This window comes from Sebastes umbrosus, chromosome 8 (assembly GCF_015220745.1).
Source record: "Sebastes umbrosus isolate fSebUmb1 chromosome 8, fSebUmb1.pri, whole genome shotgun sequence".
NCBI lineage: Eukaryota > Metazoa > Chordata > Actinopteri > Perciformes > Sebastidae > Sebastes > Sebastes umbrosus.
Window position 1 is genome coordinate 25685067 of NC_051276.1, and position 15614 is coordinate 25700680.

Here is a 15614-nt window from a genome sequence, read left to right on the forward strand (position 1 = left end):
TCTTCTACCTGTATGTGTTGAGTAAAGTTCTGCCACTAAATGTCTAAAAATGGCAGGATGCTAAAATCTAACACCTTCATGTTGCAGACGTCTCTCTCCACACCTCTGACTGAAATAAACCAAGTGTGAGGAGTGCTTGTGAAACCCGGTTTCACGTCTTTTCTTTCCCCTTTGTTACATTTAAATAACACAAAACACGTATTGATCGGCTTAGGTGTGTCGTATTTTACCTTTTTAAGCTTTCCCAACAAAGAGACGATGAGTTCATGTTGATCAGTATGAGCCAAATCCTCTGCTGTCTTTCCATCCTGAGAGAATAAAAAGAGAAAAGGGGATGCATGTATGCATGAGAAGAAATCATGAACAAACAAATCAAAATCTCGTAGTTTTTTAGTTTTGTCATTTTAGAACAAGGAAACACACTGCTACACAAGAGTCAGCAGCACTTAAATACAGTATGTTAGCAACATAACTGTCAATAACAACAGAAACATCTTATTGTATTTCACTGAATGTTGCTTGTTCATTATCCAAACACAGGCCAAACACCATTTTGACAGTATTACGGTTAAAGCAGGGTGTTGTGTGTGTGAACTGTGCATCATGTGAGATTCACAGAGGAGATACTGATCACTTATTTTTCAAAGAGAGACAACCAGTAAAAGGTCAGGCTGACTTTTCGGTTCTGTCTTTTCCATTTTTAGCCACTTCAGTGAGGTGTTCATTGCTGTAGAGGAGGAGCATTGTTTCCTGTGCTACATGGATATTTTGTACAGGATTTAATTAAAACACTAATCTACTAGTAACACTGAACTGACCTTTACTACTCGTCCATGCTTCTATTTCCAGTCTGCACACAGGATTGCCTAAAAAGCATCTCAATCGTCTGCAACTACTCCAGAACGCAGCTGCTAGAGTTTTAACTAGAAAAAGTAAATACGACCATATAACACCTGTGCTGAGGACGTTAGTCTGGGGAAAATGTTGATATTTCCAACAGCCTCATCCTTTTCCTCTGTCATTATACCTTTGCATTTACTTCATTATGTTACCCACTTGCTAAATTGTTAGCCTCTGTGGCTTCTAGACGCCGACAGTAACGTTGACATTGCCATTGCTTAGCAGCGGTGTTCTCACGACTTAACCACTTGAACGCCAAGCAAATCGTGTACACGACTTCCCATGTTGTAAACAAGTTCACTAATTTCATTGCCTGAAGCAGAGATGAGGAGCTACTGTCTAACTTTTTTAATTTCCAAACTTGTAGTCTTTAGCCCCAACCAAAGCTGACTCAAGTGACATCACTTGAGGCAAATTTATCAGACTTCACACAGGAGCAACAAAAGGCGTTATACACTTTTTTTTTTCTCATATGTAGCAGTACTCCCCAACACCTGTAAACAGACAAAGAAAGGTAAAATCGGTTCCCCTTTAAGCGCTGAACTCTACAGATGATTGTAGCAGTTAAACAACAGCTGCACACACACACTCTCTTTTATTCCCTCCGTCCAGCTCTACAACTGCCCTAATTTGTTACTCTCTTTTTTCCCATTTTCCCTTCAACACACTGACACATAAACACCACAGTCCCGACAAGTTTCACGTCTCTTTCAGTAACGCAGCCATCTGTCACTGTCCGGCTCTGGCTGCTGCTGCTCCTCGGGGACAAACTGCATTGACAGCCTGAAACGCCCACAGAGTTCTTCCTCCTTCTGCAGACCATTACAGGCAGAGGACCTTCAACTGGGTTTGTTATGAAAAGACACTGATTATTTTATCTAGTTTTAATCTGGAGCCCTTAGCAATGCATTTTCTAGCTTTATTCTCATTTTAGTTTTAGTATTTCTCTGATAAAGTCACGTAATATTATAAGAACACTGACTTTTAAGTTGTCAGCTAAACGTGAATGAAGAGCAGCTAGAACAAAAAGTTGACCACTTAGTGTGATTAACATATGAGTAAATTATCTTACAGATGGTAGGGTGTTACGACTACTACTATCGCTGCTTAGCAACTGGCAGACGATGTGAATGGCTGGTGTTATGTTGGCCACAAAATGAATATTAGATCATCTATAGTATCGCCGCTTTAGATTAAACATCTATCGTCTAAAAGTGTTTGTGTTGATTACATGCCAGGCAGAGCAACAGGGGGAGAAGAAGAGGGAGGAATGATGCTATACGACAGAGGCTGAAAATTAAATTCAATCTCACAATGCTAGCTGACTCTACTGAGCCACAAATGTATTCTTAAAACAAATGATAGAAATCAGGCCTTGAGGTTATTGCGTCCTCCCTCAGCTGCTCCACAACAAACCACTGACCAACAGGCCACTGGACGATGAATTATACATCTCAATATGTGCTTTTAGATTAAACATGCATAGCACATCAGCTGTCATACAATATTAACAGCTAGAGAATGCAGAGAGAGAAAAGGAAACCTCAGTGTGAGACATCTGGCTGTGGAGCCTTCCAATAACTACCACGTCACACATCTCAGCTCTGCTCAACGTCTTTCCAAAGATACTGAATATTCTTGGCTGAATTGCACAAAAATGTGTATAAAACAATGAACAAAATAATCTAAAATGTTTGTATCTGATGTAATATAGTGTAGCTATAAAAACTGACACCTTGGATTTGAATATTTCAAACATATGGCCTCTAATGTGCTGTGAGGAAAAAACGGTTTTGCCAAAACTTTGAAGCTATTTAAAGGTAAATTTAACGTGCGCATCAGGGGTCAAGAGGTTAAATCAATTTCAATAATAAAAAAAATGTTTAAGCTTTAAACCCGCAGAGGCAGAGATTGTAGAAAAGAAAGGCGGTGCAGCTCAGTATCAGGAGGGCAGCGCTAATAATGAGTTCCTGCAGATTAAACCCAGTTTAAAAGCTGCCATCAGCTTTTCCACTTTTATTAAGTGTGTCTAAGAAGTGAGCGGCGACGTGCTCGCCAGCTCAAGCAGGAAATTAACTCACCAACAATATTTGATAAATAGAGACAGAGATGTTTTCTGTTTGTATACGATATGTCATGTATGTTGTTTATCCATTTCATTCAACCATGGAAACATCCTTCATATTGAAAAATCTATCATAGGGCAAATCCTCTCTACATGCTAATGCATTCAGCTCTACTGAGAGCAGCAGAGTTCATATATAAACCAGCTTATACAGTATAATTTATCAAAATGCCAAGAAGCTGCACTGGATTTTTACTGAAATTGTTTTCACAATAACCTGCAATGCCTGAGATAAATCCCCCCCATCATGCATTATGACACATGCCGTTACTGTAAAGTGAAGGGAAACGGTGAAAAGAAGAAAGCCGTGCGTTGACTTACGTTGGTGACGGCGTCGATATTGGCTCCAGCCAGGCAGAGGTGACGGACAACCTCAAGGCTCCCGTTGTTAGCAGCCAGGTGGAGGGGAGTTCTGCCATACTGGATAAAGAGAGAAACATTTGGCATGTAAAAAAAACTGCAAAACCTGAAACTGATACACTCAGCAGAATATTTTGTTAAGTTTTATGTCAAGTGTGAAATAACAGGATAAAGATCCAGCAGGATGAGGATCCACGGCTGGATTAGGAATGTCTGGCCCACCTTATATAATCCAAAACCGACACGAAAGCCAAATATTTAGTCATCTGCCCGTGTCTGTAAAGGTCTGTGCGAAGGATCCTCAAGGACGTGGCCATGTGGAAATGGGCAATATAATGTGGGCTTATATTCGGCTCTGAACATGGACACACAGTTCTGTTTGTATTACACTGGTTGTCTGCAGACACAGATGTTTGTCAGCTTGTACAAATGCGTATCTTTGTGAATACGGGTAGATGATGAAATGTATGCCACACAGACCCTCACAGACGTGGAAAGTATAACTTGTGATTTAAGGTAAAGTCACAATACATTTTCATTCGCTGAATCTGCCCCGCACTTGGCTCGGAAAAAGGATGTGATGTTAAGGCTCTGATGTGGGTGGTGAATCAATATTGAGAGCCATCACAAACTGTAAACAGTGTATGAGAGCGATGTTACAGTTTATAGTCTGGTAGTGTGATCATGTAGTAAACATGGTGATAAATCACTCTAGAAAAATAACTTCCATCCATTTCTGTGTGTCAATTGGCTGAGAGTGAACATCCGCTCAGTCAAAGTTGAACAAAGGCTGCAACTAAACAGTCGTGCTTCAGCTGGTTGACTGGCTACAAGGAGTCTACTTGCTGGCCCTGCCTCTGTTTGACTGGTAGAAAGGTGCTCCGGCGGGGTTAAGAAAAATAAGACTGGTAATCAAAGCAGGAGCACTGTGTTGTGTTCACAGTGCTCTCTGAAGTGGGAGTAATAATCACTAACCATCATTATTTTTCACCACAATGTATAGTGAACCCCCAAATACCGACTCCTATAAAAGTTTTCTACGCCAGAAGATAAAAGAAAAGCTTGTTTTGAAAGCAGCGTTTCAATCGATTCCCTTTTGTCACAACTTGAAAACAACAAGAAGGCATTCATCCTGCTTTATTCTGCTGTAAACAGAACAGGAGACATTTTCAATTCCACCCTTCTCATTTTTCTCCTCTGTGTCTGCAGCTGACAGTGAAGACAAATCCAGGCAGAGACTCAGCAACGTGTGATATGCTGCTTTAGATAAGCTTTAAAAAAAAAAAAAAAAACAACAGGCAGAAGCTGAAAATAATGAATAAATCAAAACATCTCCGGCAGTGCCGTCTGCTGCCGATGCACATCACTTCCCTGAACTATTCTGGGGAAAAGAATGTTTCCGTATGCAGAAAAAGCTGAGGGGGCTACCAGCATCTGAGAAGAGCAATCCCATTGCAGAATACATTAAAGTGGATGGCGTCAAAATAGAAATTGAAAAGGCAGAAACATGTGTGGGAAGTCGTTCCTGGCAGAGAGGCAAAGCAAGATGGGATCTTCAGTCAAATATAAACCAGGTATTTGAGAGCGCCCTTAAAGGACAAGTTCATCCAAATAAGAGAAAAAAAGCTGCTTAGTTAGCAAACATCACAATAAAAAACATTTTCAATCCAAAAAAAGCTCAAATAAGTTCTGTATTTTAACTACTACCACAATTAATAGACCTAAATATTTTTTTACAAGCAATATACTGAATGCCAGATTTATGAGCCCAGTCAAGATTAGACTGCACAACAGAGGAAAACCCCTCAGGCTGCAAATATTTACACTTACAGAAATCCCTTTAATCCCTTTAATATGTTTGCTCTCTATGATTATTTATCCCTCTGTTTGGCTCTAGTTTAGCCTGGATGCAACAGCTATGGTCAAAAGTATGTGGACACTGAGGCCATAAATCTCATGGACATTAATCTGCAGCTATAACAGCCTCCACCCTTTTGGAAAGGCTTCCACCAGATGTTGACATCGGTGAAGTCTGACACTGATGTTGGGTGATGAGGTCTGGCTCGCAGTCGACGTTCCAGTTCATCCCAGAAGTGTTGAATGGGGTTGAGATCAGGGTTCTGTGCAAGCAAGTCAAGCTCTTCCAGACCAAACTGGGAAAACCATTTCTTCATGTGCCTTGCTCTGTGCACGACGTCGGTAGAAACAGGAATGAGCACACTGTGCAAAAGATCGTTGTATGCTACAGCCTTAACATTTCCCTTGAACTAATGGACAGTGGTGTCCACATACTTTTGACCATGTTGTGTAGTTTGGTCTGGCTGCTTATAAGACCTTTAGAAAATCTAAAAAAGTCAACTCATCACGGTGGTGAAACGCATCACGTAGTGCTACTAATAAAAATAGTTTTACTCTTGGTTCTTAATGCTACTCACAGCTTTTGGTAAAATATTTGCTGGTTTGCTAAACACGAAATACGAGGATCAGTACACCCATTTTAGAAAATGGAATATTATTTTGGACCCAGAAGCACCCAACGATCCCCCAAGAGGATCTAGAAAATCCTAAAGTAATAAGGCTGGTGGTTTAATCCCTGATTCCACATGTCAAAGTGTCCTTGAGCAAGACTCTAAACCTCAAATTATTCCCTAAAAGTCAGTAGCTTTTGATAAAAATGAATGTGATGTCATGTAATTGCTTTTAGAAGAAAGCCATATTGGTGTGGTGGCCAGTGGTTTGTCCTCACCTTATTGGGGAGGTCGAGGTTGGCCTTGGCGTTGCAGATCGCCGTGACGACGGGCAGGTTTCCGTCTTTACAGGCGATGTGCAGCGGCGTGTTGCCATGGCGATCCTGCTGGTCCAGGTGGCAGTGGTGTCTGAGGAGGCAGCGGACCACTTCAACCTGACACCTCCGTACAGCCAGGTGGAGCGCCGTGTGGCCGTCCTGGAGAGAACACGACGTAAAGCCTCCGGTGTCACATTACTGAATGTTGGTGTTCATGTCGGTGTGTGTGTGTGTGTGTGTGTGTGTGTGTATATATATATAACAATAAAACAGTGTTATTGTCTTTGCATTGTTATTAAAACACTGCATGTTGTACTGAAAAGAGTCAGACATGAAAATTCATCATGAATCCATGAAATGAGTGGGGCACTGAGCTAGATTGTTCAGGTCTGATCACCTTGTCAGTCGCCTCTAGATCGGCCCTATGCTCCACCAGGCACTCCACGATGTCCGAGAAGCCCCGAGCAGATGCAGTCAGCAGCGGACTCTCCCCCTCACGGTTCTTGGCGTCCACGTGGCAGCCTGCCTGGCAGAGCGCTCTGGCTACTGGCGAGTATCCGTGCCACGCAGCGCAATGCAGCGGGGTCTCCTGCTCCTGGAGACAGAAACATAGAATGCAAAAGAATAAAAAACAATGGTCCGTTGGTTGAAGAAAGGTCAACACTAGGTTATTCAGCAACATGTGTATGTGAATGTATGCATGTGCTTACCCTGTCAGCCAGGTCTGGGTTGGCCCGGATGCTGCACAGGTAGCTCACCACATCCACGTTGCCGTAACGAGCCGCCACGTGAAGAGCAGTCTCACCGGACTGGAGGACACAACAGAGAATTAACATCAACAAATCATCAGCAGTTCAAATGTACAGTAAGAAGATTCAATCAACCACAACTTGAAATAAAACAACAGGATGTTTTCATTACTTTCATGCAGTGTGCGAAATAAGCATACTTGATTTACACTTGAGGTCTCTGGGAAAGTTTTAAAAAGATAATTTGTCACTTGCAATTGTCACTAAAAATGTATTTTAAAAGCTTACTATGTCCAGACCAGCAGTATTCATTATTGAAACTGCAAAACATTTAGTCAACATTATTCATATTGTTGTGGTGTTTCCTCCATAGAGTCAATGTTTTTTTAATGGGTTTTTAGTTAGAAGCCTGAAATAAGGTCTGTGGTTTAAACTAATGAGATTTTAATGGTTTGTTCTAATACGCCAGTAAACATCCCACTTGTGAATTTTGAAGCTTTTATGTGTCATAAAAAAGACGGTTGCTAACAAGTGGCTAAATGAGACTACTAAACGCCATCACCCCGAACACTACTCCGCCTTTAGTTCAGCTTTTTCTAATGAGATACTTAGTGTAAGACTTCAGCATTCACTGGACACTATTGGGGGACCCCCCTGATTTCCCCCGTGTATTTTGCACTCTGCTTTCATGTGGAAAAATATGTTAAAGCAGTGATATCCAAGGATATGATGATGATTTTCCTGTTAGTCGTGCCATTTCCGCTGAGTCATCCACTTTTCCAAAACGTCCACTCAAACAAGGCATTTAGATTTTACTGTCCTGTGCGCGCAGACATCGGACTCGTTAGAAATCGATCCATCAGCTTTAACTTTATGGCTGCCAGTCAGAGAGGAAGCTCGTTAGCAGAGAAGCTGCTTATGTGAAACGACACCCAAGACGCCGTGTTCGCTTAAAATAGCATCTAATGGATCTATGTCGGGGAAAAAACTAACTTTACAGGCCTATTTAATTAGGGGGATTACATAAAAGCACAGGAGATAGAAAAGATTCACCTTGTTAAAAATGTGTTACAAAGGTCTTTCCCTTTCTCATACGACAATTACTTTGTTACACACACAGACACCTCAGCTTGTGATTTCGGGGTTATAGCGTAATAAAGTAAGATAACACTTTAATAACCCTCTGTATCAGACAGAACAGGACACCACCTGAAATGATTGAAGAGATCGGAAAAAAATGCTTTTGGGATTTCGTCTGCCCAAGCGAGTGATCGAGGCTACGCCAGCATCAAAAGCAAACACACACACACAGACAACCCATCTTTCTCAGCAAGCCCTGTTTCTATAGCAACAGCAAATAAGCTGATAAAATGCCAGAGTAACTGGTTTTCTCCCCAGGTGCTTACTGTGGTGAGTGTGAGCGTGTGAATTGTGTGTGTGTATCTGGGCATTTCGGGGAATCAAAGTAATGCTTCTCAAGAGGTTTGATGGGTAGGAGTGTGTGAGTAATTGCTGGTAGATAACAGAGTGTGGTGAGTAGTACAGTAGTAAGTATGTGTGTGTGTGTATGTGAGTGATGCACCTTATCTTGGACATCCAGAGGGCATTTCTTTTCATGGAGGAATTTCAGGGTCTCGACGTGGCCGTGTCTCGCTGCGTAGTAGATAGCGTTGGCTCCGCTCTGAAGGTTCAAGGGAGAAGAGAAATTCCAGGATTTATCCCTGACCTTTACTAGAAAATGAAGCTCTACGGGAATGTGTCTGCAGCCCGATGATATGAACACATCATTCTCAAATACTGCACAGCGTGTTTTCAGACAAAGAGCTTGAAACTATTTTGAGGATGTGCTTGCATCCTGCCTTCCCAGTGAAAGTACTCTTAACAATTTAGAGCTGCACAAGCCAACTTGTTGTTGTTGAATGTCAGCTAATGGTAACCATTTAAAGAGGACCCATTATGCTTTTCTACTTTCCTTTAGTATATTATATAGTTGTTTGAGCATGTAAAAGGTCTGCAAAGTTGCAAAGCCAAAAGTCCACGCCAAAAGGAGTTACTCTCCCCCACAGAAACACTGCTCCTGAACGGCCTGAATCGCCTTGATTGAAGTCCCGCCTTTTCTTCTGTAACGTGGTGATGTCACCAAGTAACACATTTGCATAATACCTGCATAACGGCTAGTTCGGCACACCCTCAAACAAAGATAGTTAGAGTGGAGCTGGAGCGGAGTCCAAAGAGTTTGGTTCAGTTGACCAATCACAACAGTGGGTCAGCTGACCAATCAGAGCAGACTGGAGCTCAAACAGAGCGTTTCAAACTGAGGGTGAAAAGAGGTGGGGCAGCACAGCCGGTATCAGAAAAATAAAGCATTTTTCGAACATTAAAGCCAAAATACAAGTATGCACCTGAAAGTAAGCATAATAGGTCCCCTTTAAAACTGAACCTGCTAAAAATCTAGTGACAATGGGTGCTTTTCATTATGCTAATGTGTCTCCTCATGTCTCCTCATCGCGTCTTTAACTCCTCCCAGCGAGGATATGAGAGAGACGGAAGAGCTGAGGCTGCTAAATAAGAAGTCATTGGTTCCATAGCGTCAGTCTTAAGCTTCAAACTGTGTGCCATACACAGCATATGTCACGCCACTTGATAAAAGACTCACGCGTAGGATACACCTGTGTTTCCTCGCTCTAAGCTCCTCCAGAAGCCTCCTCTCTCCTCAAGGTGCATTTAAGGGATTAGAAAATCCTGCATGATGGTGGAGGGGGACGATTCCCGGGTCCCAAAGAAGAGAGGATGCGATGAAGCATAACTTAGCATAATAAAAAGCACCCAATGTGTTTGTTATCATGACAACTCTGTGATGATACCAAACAATTTCAGATATACAAGAGGCAACAAGTGTTAAAATATGCAGTGAAGGAATTGATAAAACTTGAAATCGAATGAGGACTATGGTCACTGTATTCAAGTTTAGACTCTCCATTTATAAAGTGCTCATGTTGCTACCTTCCAAAACAAAAGCACAAAAGAAGAAAAAATCCTCTCCCCAGGGCTTGGCGATGTGGTGAAATCAATTTAACACTATCAGGTTGGGATCCAGTTATATATTACAATGTGGAAAACGTGTGCAAAAATCCCACACAAAAGTCATGTGCTATTTTTAAACCAGTTCCAGTTTCTCCCATGTGAATATTTGTTGATTCTCTTTGTCTTCTCTGACAGTAAACTGAATATCTTCTGGTTTTGAAGACATTTGAAGACGTCACACTTTGGGCTCTGGGAACATGTGATGGATGTGTTTGACTAGGTTTTGACATTTTGACAATTAATTGTTTATTTGAGAGTATAATCGTTAGTCGCAGCCCTACTTCCAGTGTGTACAAAACAACTCTTAACTCACTTTGTTATTGTTATTTCTTAATTACAAATGATATGCCCAAAAATTGGGCACTATACTTTACATGTATGCTCATATAAATAAAGTCGAATGACCATAATATTGATTTATTGCCCAGCTCCCATTTTCTAACACATGTTCTGTGACAGTGTTCAAGTAAGTTTAAGATATGCAAATAGTTTTTCATATTAGTTTTGCAAAAAAGTTTCTATAGAAGCTACAGATGGATTAATGGAAGGATCAAGTATCTATCTACAGGGCTTTTTCAGACTATTTAAAACATGTGGGTTTAGCATATGCTAGTCTGTACAGTACGTTGAGCAGCAATGAGTTCATGTATTTATAGTGTAGATAGCCCCGGTCATAATCCAAATGACAGTCTGTCACATTCTTCTGCTCTGACGCCTTTAATGCATGTAAATTAAACTCCACAGCTGGCAGTCAGAGCCACACTGACCGGAGTATTTACCTTATCATGGGCCTTGATCTCTGCTCCTTTCCTCATCAGCACCTCGATGATCTGAATGTTGCCACAGCCGGCTGCAATCAGGAGGGGAGGAGTCCCATGCTGCAATGTACACACATATTGTTATTTTTAGTTTTCTCTGACCATGATGTGCTTGTGTATCTTTAATGTGGAGCTGAATATCTCAATGTGACAGAAGACTAGGGGGAAATAGGCAGATTTTCTCACACTGGTTCTTAAAAAGTTCAGGAAATGAGACGAACGTATCTCAGGTTTTAGACAGTATTGAGCTCTATATGTCTTAGAGTGTCTGTATGGTGATGGAAACATAGCCGAGGTAAAAGAATAGAAGGAAAGAGGATTGAAGAAACTTTTTCTGAACCAGTTCCTGAACTTAAACATAGAACAAAGTTAAGCTCTCTGTCACTACCTGTACTGTTATCCTCCTCCTCCTCCTCCTTCTCTCCATATTGCCATTTTCTCATTCTCCCTCTGCTCGTTTCCTCTACACTTCACTGAGTTTAATAACATCATGTCCCCCATCACCCATCAGCTGTCAACAAACGGCGTCTCTTTCCCGTCGAAACAGCGAGCAGCATGAAGAGGAGGGAGTTGTTAAGTCTGGATATGCACCTAAACATCAGGTTGTGTAAAAACAAAGAAACCGTTCTTTGCACTCCATTCTCTCAGTACATTTATGCAACTATGTGCTTCTTCTTCTTCTGTAATCATTTTTTTTTCTGTAAATACATATAAATAAAAACTTAAATAAGAGGGAACTGCCACACTTTGAACTAGGGCCGGGTGATAAGGCCATAATCTTCCATTTCATATACCGACAACAATATATATCACACTTTTCTGGTTATTCAATAAATAAATAGTCTATGCAAAATAACTACATGGTAAAGCCTATTTTTGTGTGAATTAAATACTTGACAAATGAAAAGTACTGAGTGTTTTCTCATTTAATTAAGAACTTTAGTGCAAAATGAACATAACAGTTTCGAGTGAAATTATAGAGAAAAAAATATATATTTCAAGCTATACACTGACTGTTTACATGCATGCACACAAATACAGAGTAATCAGATGAAGACAATAGTTTGATTTACCTACACTGGGGTATTCCCATCAGCAGAATTCTGATCAATTCAGATTTTCTGAGAAATATTCTAGATATTCAAAGAGTTAGTATGTGCTTGTTATTATCAAATTAGAGGACGTAATTGTGTATCACGATGTCTGATATGATTTCATTGACAAAAATCTGTGTACTGCCGCTTTAAGCAGCGACTTACACAAGCAACACAAAACTCACTTCTTGATCTTGTGATCAGGAACTTCCATTCACTCCCTAAAAGAGGCCGTCATACTACCCCTCCCTCCTCCGGGGTAGAACATGTGGACACGAATGGCTAAAAGACCCTTGACCAATCAGCTGCTTTAGTGATGACACTGAACTGAACTGAACTGAACTGAACTGAACTGAACTGAACTGAGGTCTGTGTTTGTGGGAAAGTGGACTCCACTGCCTACTTTTATAGACATGGCATTCATTCACATCAAGAGGACATAAATCCTGTAAACCTTTGAGCATTTGATTTTCTCAGTTGCAATGAAACAAAAAACATCTCACAACTAATAAATAAAATAAAACAAGATTAATACTAATTATGTACACTATGTGTGTGTGTGTGTTGGTCACCTTGTTGGGCTGGTTGACGTCGTAACTGTTCAAAGAGCCGAGCAGATGCTGCAGACCGGGCACGTTGTCGTCGTTTATGGCGTGGATGATGGCCTTCATCACAAAGGAGTCTTCCTCATCCTAGACAGAAGGGAAAGATAGTTACTCTTCTACTGTTCGCAGGATGATGATCTAATCCTGTGAACATTAATCCTGTGAATTCTTTCTATCACATGCTCCCCCTTAAGTCTCTCTTTCATCTTCTTCTCATGCATGAACACACTCAGAAACAAACAGACTTTTCTTTTGCAGTTCAGGTTCAAATATATCAAGACTTCATTTTTTTTGGCTGTGACTTGTGACCCAATAACCTTCAGTCGGAGTCAGCCGGACGGCACAGAAATCAGCTGTGACGCTCCGCTGCACAAAGAGATGAGGAGGAGAAAGGCAGGGAGGTGAGGAGGAGGAAGGGAGGAAAGGAGGCGAGGCTGATGTGGCGTTTGTTCTGCCAAGCGTGAAACTCCAGCTACATTCCTCAACATAACCTCCCTGCTGGGGGAGCCATGACTAAACCACCTCAGTGGAGCTGCAAACACAACACAAATATGTACGGGCAGCAAACCGCCTGCTGGGGATTCGCTGTCAACACTGTCGTTTGGGATTTTTACCTTCTGAAAATTGTAATTCATGACACAGGATGGAGAGGTTTTACCAATCTATCTTAATTTCTCTTTGATGAGTAATATTTCCAGAGTAGGCCTAAAACTTAAAAACCTCTCCATCAAAAGAAGAAAACAGTCATCACATTAAAAGGATGAAGGAAGGAGGTTGGTATCCGGAAAATAAAGATGTGGTCTTATGACTAAAAGTTCAGCAGTTACAACTCTCAGACAGACTGAGAAAAACAGGGCTGGCAGAGAGAATGAGTAATGCTCTTCTGTCCTTCAGAGAAGTTATTTTTGAGGTGTTTTGTAAAGGTGACTAAAGCTTATCTAACTCCACAAAAAATCTTCTAAACCCACAGTCAGTCATCCGTGTCTCTGAGTTTCTCTCACTATTCATCTGTGTTGCAAAGATTAGTAGAATAATTGATTAGTCGATTGACAGAAAAGTGTGACGTGAGTGGTGAAGCAAAAGAGAAAGAGGAGCGGCGACGGGAGCTAATAACGTTATCGACTCCGGCCCAAGCCGTGCTGGGCTACAGTAGAAACATGGTGGTGCAACGTGGCGGACTCCGTGAAGAGGACCTGCTCCCTATATAGATATAAACAGCTCATTCTAAGCTAACGAAAACACAAGGATTCTTATTTTGAGGTGATTATACACTAATGGTAACATACTTATTAATATTATATATAGATCATCCCTAATTGTTACACACTGGTCCTTTAAAACTGATGGCGATAAGCCTGTCTGCATCACTAAATTATCTAGGTGACTCCTGTGTTTCTATGTTCAGGAAACATCGAGGTGATCAGGAAAAGGAAACTTGATCATGACAAGTTCTTTCTCTACTTTGGCACATTTGATAAACTAAACAATGAATCAAAAAAGGATTGGCAGATTAATCAATAATGAATATAATCATTAGCTGCAGACCTTTTTACTAATACTTTCTCAGCTCTCACACCCATTTCCCCGAAGTGTGCACTTACTCCCACTCTCTGATACACAGCCTCTAACAAATAACACAAACAACTTCTTAGTTTTAAAGAGGTCCCACTGCACTAAAACCCACCTCTGAGTATTTAAGTAAAGCACTTAACCCTGGAGCTGCTCAGCCAATAAAGACTACACATCTACTAGAAAGCAGTTCTGTTTGTGGACTACAGGGGGCGCTTTGTTCTACCTGCCAGCTCACCTGTTACACCAGGAAGTTGCTGCGTAATCCTTTGATGAGGAAACAGGCCTGGCCTTGGACTGCTGGTATAATGCTTAGTAAATGATTAAGCCTCTCACTGAGACTGCAGTGTTTACATCTCACAGGCTTGTCGGTATCAATGTATAGATACACACATATAACATAAAAGCTTTCTTATGTATCACTAAACTGTGTATGTATGTATCAACTAACTGACTTATTACTAACTGACATTTACACCAGTTTCCTTCTCACATTCCTATAAGCTCAACCTGGTTTTAAGGTTACACACACAGTGAAATTCCAGCAATACTACGAAACACCTGACCTGTGGCACTGTGGGAAACGAGGAACAGATCAATTACATGTAGGAGCTCAAGATTCTCGGAGAGATTGTCGAGTTAGAAATACCAGAGCTGTAACAGAGAGCTCGGGGTCCTAATTAGAAAATGCACTTCAATAAAAGCAATCTGAATCTCATTAAGCTGCCAGTTTCATGTCAATTACGTTTATTTGGTTTATATTAAAGACTGCGGAGATAAAAGTAATGGTTCTCTTGTTTTACTCAAGTGCAATTTAAAGCCTTAGTGGTGTTAATAGCTGCAAACCCAATCAGCTTAATGAACTTGGACCAAGATCTTTGCTGTCTGTTCTGTGCTTTAATGTCTTTTTGTACCAGTCGAAGCTCAATACAGAATCAGATCTCCAGGTCTTACCAACGTGTCGTCGCTGCGCGCCACACTTATGTTGCTTCTGGACAGGAAGGAGCGGGACAGGCGGTTGCATAAGGAGATGAGTCGGACGGATTGCTAGAAAAGAGAAGAAGAAGAAGAACGTTGGTTCATGAATGAGTAGAACTAGAACAAGTTAATGTCAAGTGGTGTTCAGGGGACCATGAACGGGCAGGCAGGTGTAGACACGAAGCAATTTTCTGCTCTACTTCACTTCAGTTACAGTACGTTACTCATTGTAATTCATTCTTTGATAACCCATTATCCTTCATACCGTTAGGTTACTTGACTCTGGACTTTTTCTTGCTATGCATTGCATAATAGAGTGCTCCAGGGATGACGTATTTTTGTAGGCCAAGCAGGAAGTTAGCATCGCCCTGGTTACCTCGACAAAAAGCCAATGGTATTTTTCCCATTGGATTTTGCATTATTGCAGAAAATAAGCTCTGTGGCAAACACACGTTTATGATACTTACAGGTTTTGTTCAGAAAGATAATCTTCACAAACGAACACCACTTTTATGATTTTTGAGGTGTGAATGCCATCGCCAGAAGT

The 15614-nt window shown here is 41.1% G+C and overlaps 1 protein-coding gene across 5 annotated transcripts in view; it reads right to left on the bottom strand.

Moving 5' to 3' along the window:
• dapk1 (death-associated protein kinase 1) overlaps positions 1 to 15614 on the bottom strand; it is an 83343-nt gene that overhangs the window by 11465 nt on the left and 56264 nt on the right. For all 5 annotated transcript variants that reach the window (XM_037776846.1, XM_037776847.1, XM_037776844.1 and 2 more), the window contains 9 exons: positions 15044 to 15136; positions 12488 to 12607; positions 10783 to 10881; positions 8502 to 8600; positions 6881 to 6979; positions 6568 to 6765; positions 6132 to 6329; positions 3347 to 3445; positions 231 to 308 (listed from right to left, as the gene is read on the bottom strand). In XM_037776846.1, the coding sequence (XP_037632774.1) occupies positions 231 to 308; positions 3347 to 3445; positions 6132 to 6329; positions 6568 to 6765; positions 6881 to 6979; positions 8502 to 8600; positions 10783 to 10881; positions 12488 to 12607; positions 15044 to 15136 (1083 nt within the window). The remainder of the gene's footprint in view (positions 1 to 230; positions 309 to 3346; positions 3446 to 6131; positions 6330 to 6567; positions 6766 to 6880; positions 6980 to 8501; positions 8601 to 10782; positions 10882 to 12487; positions 12608 to 15043; positions 15137 to 15614) is intronic.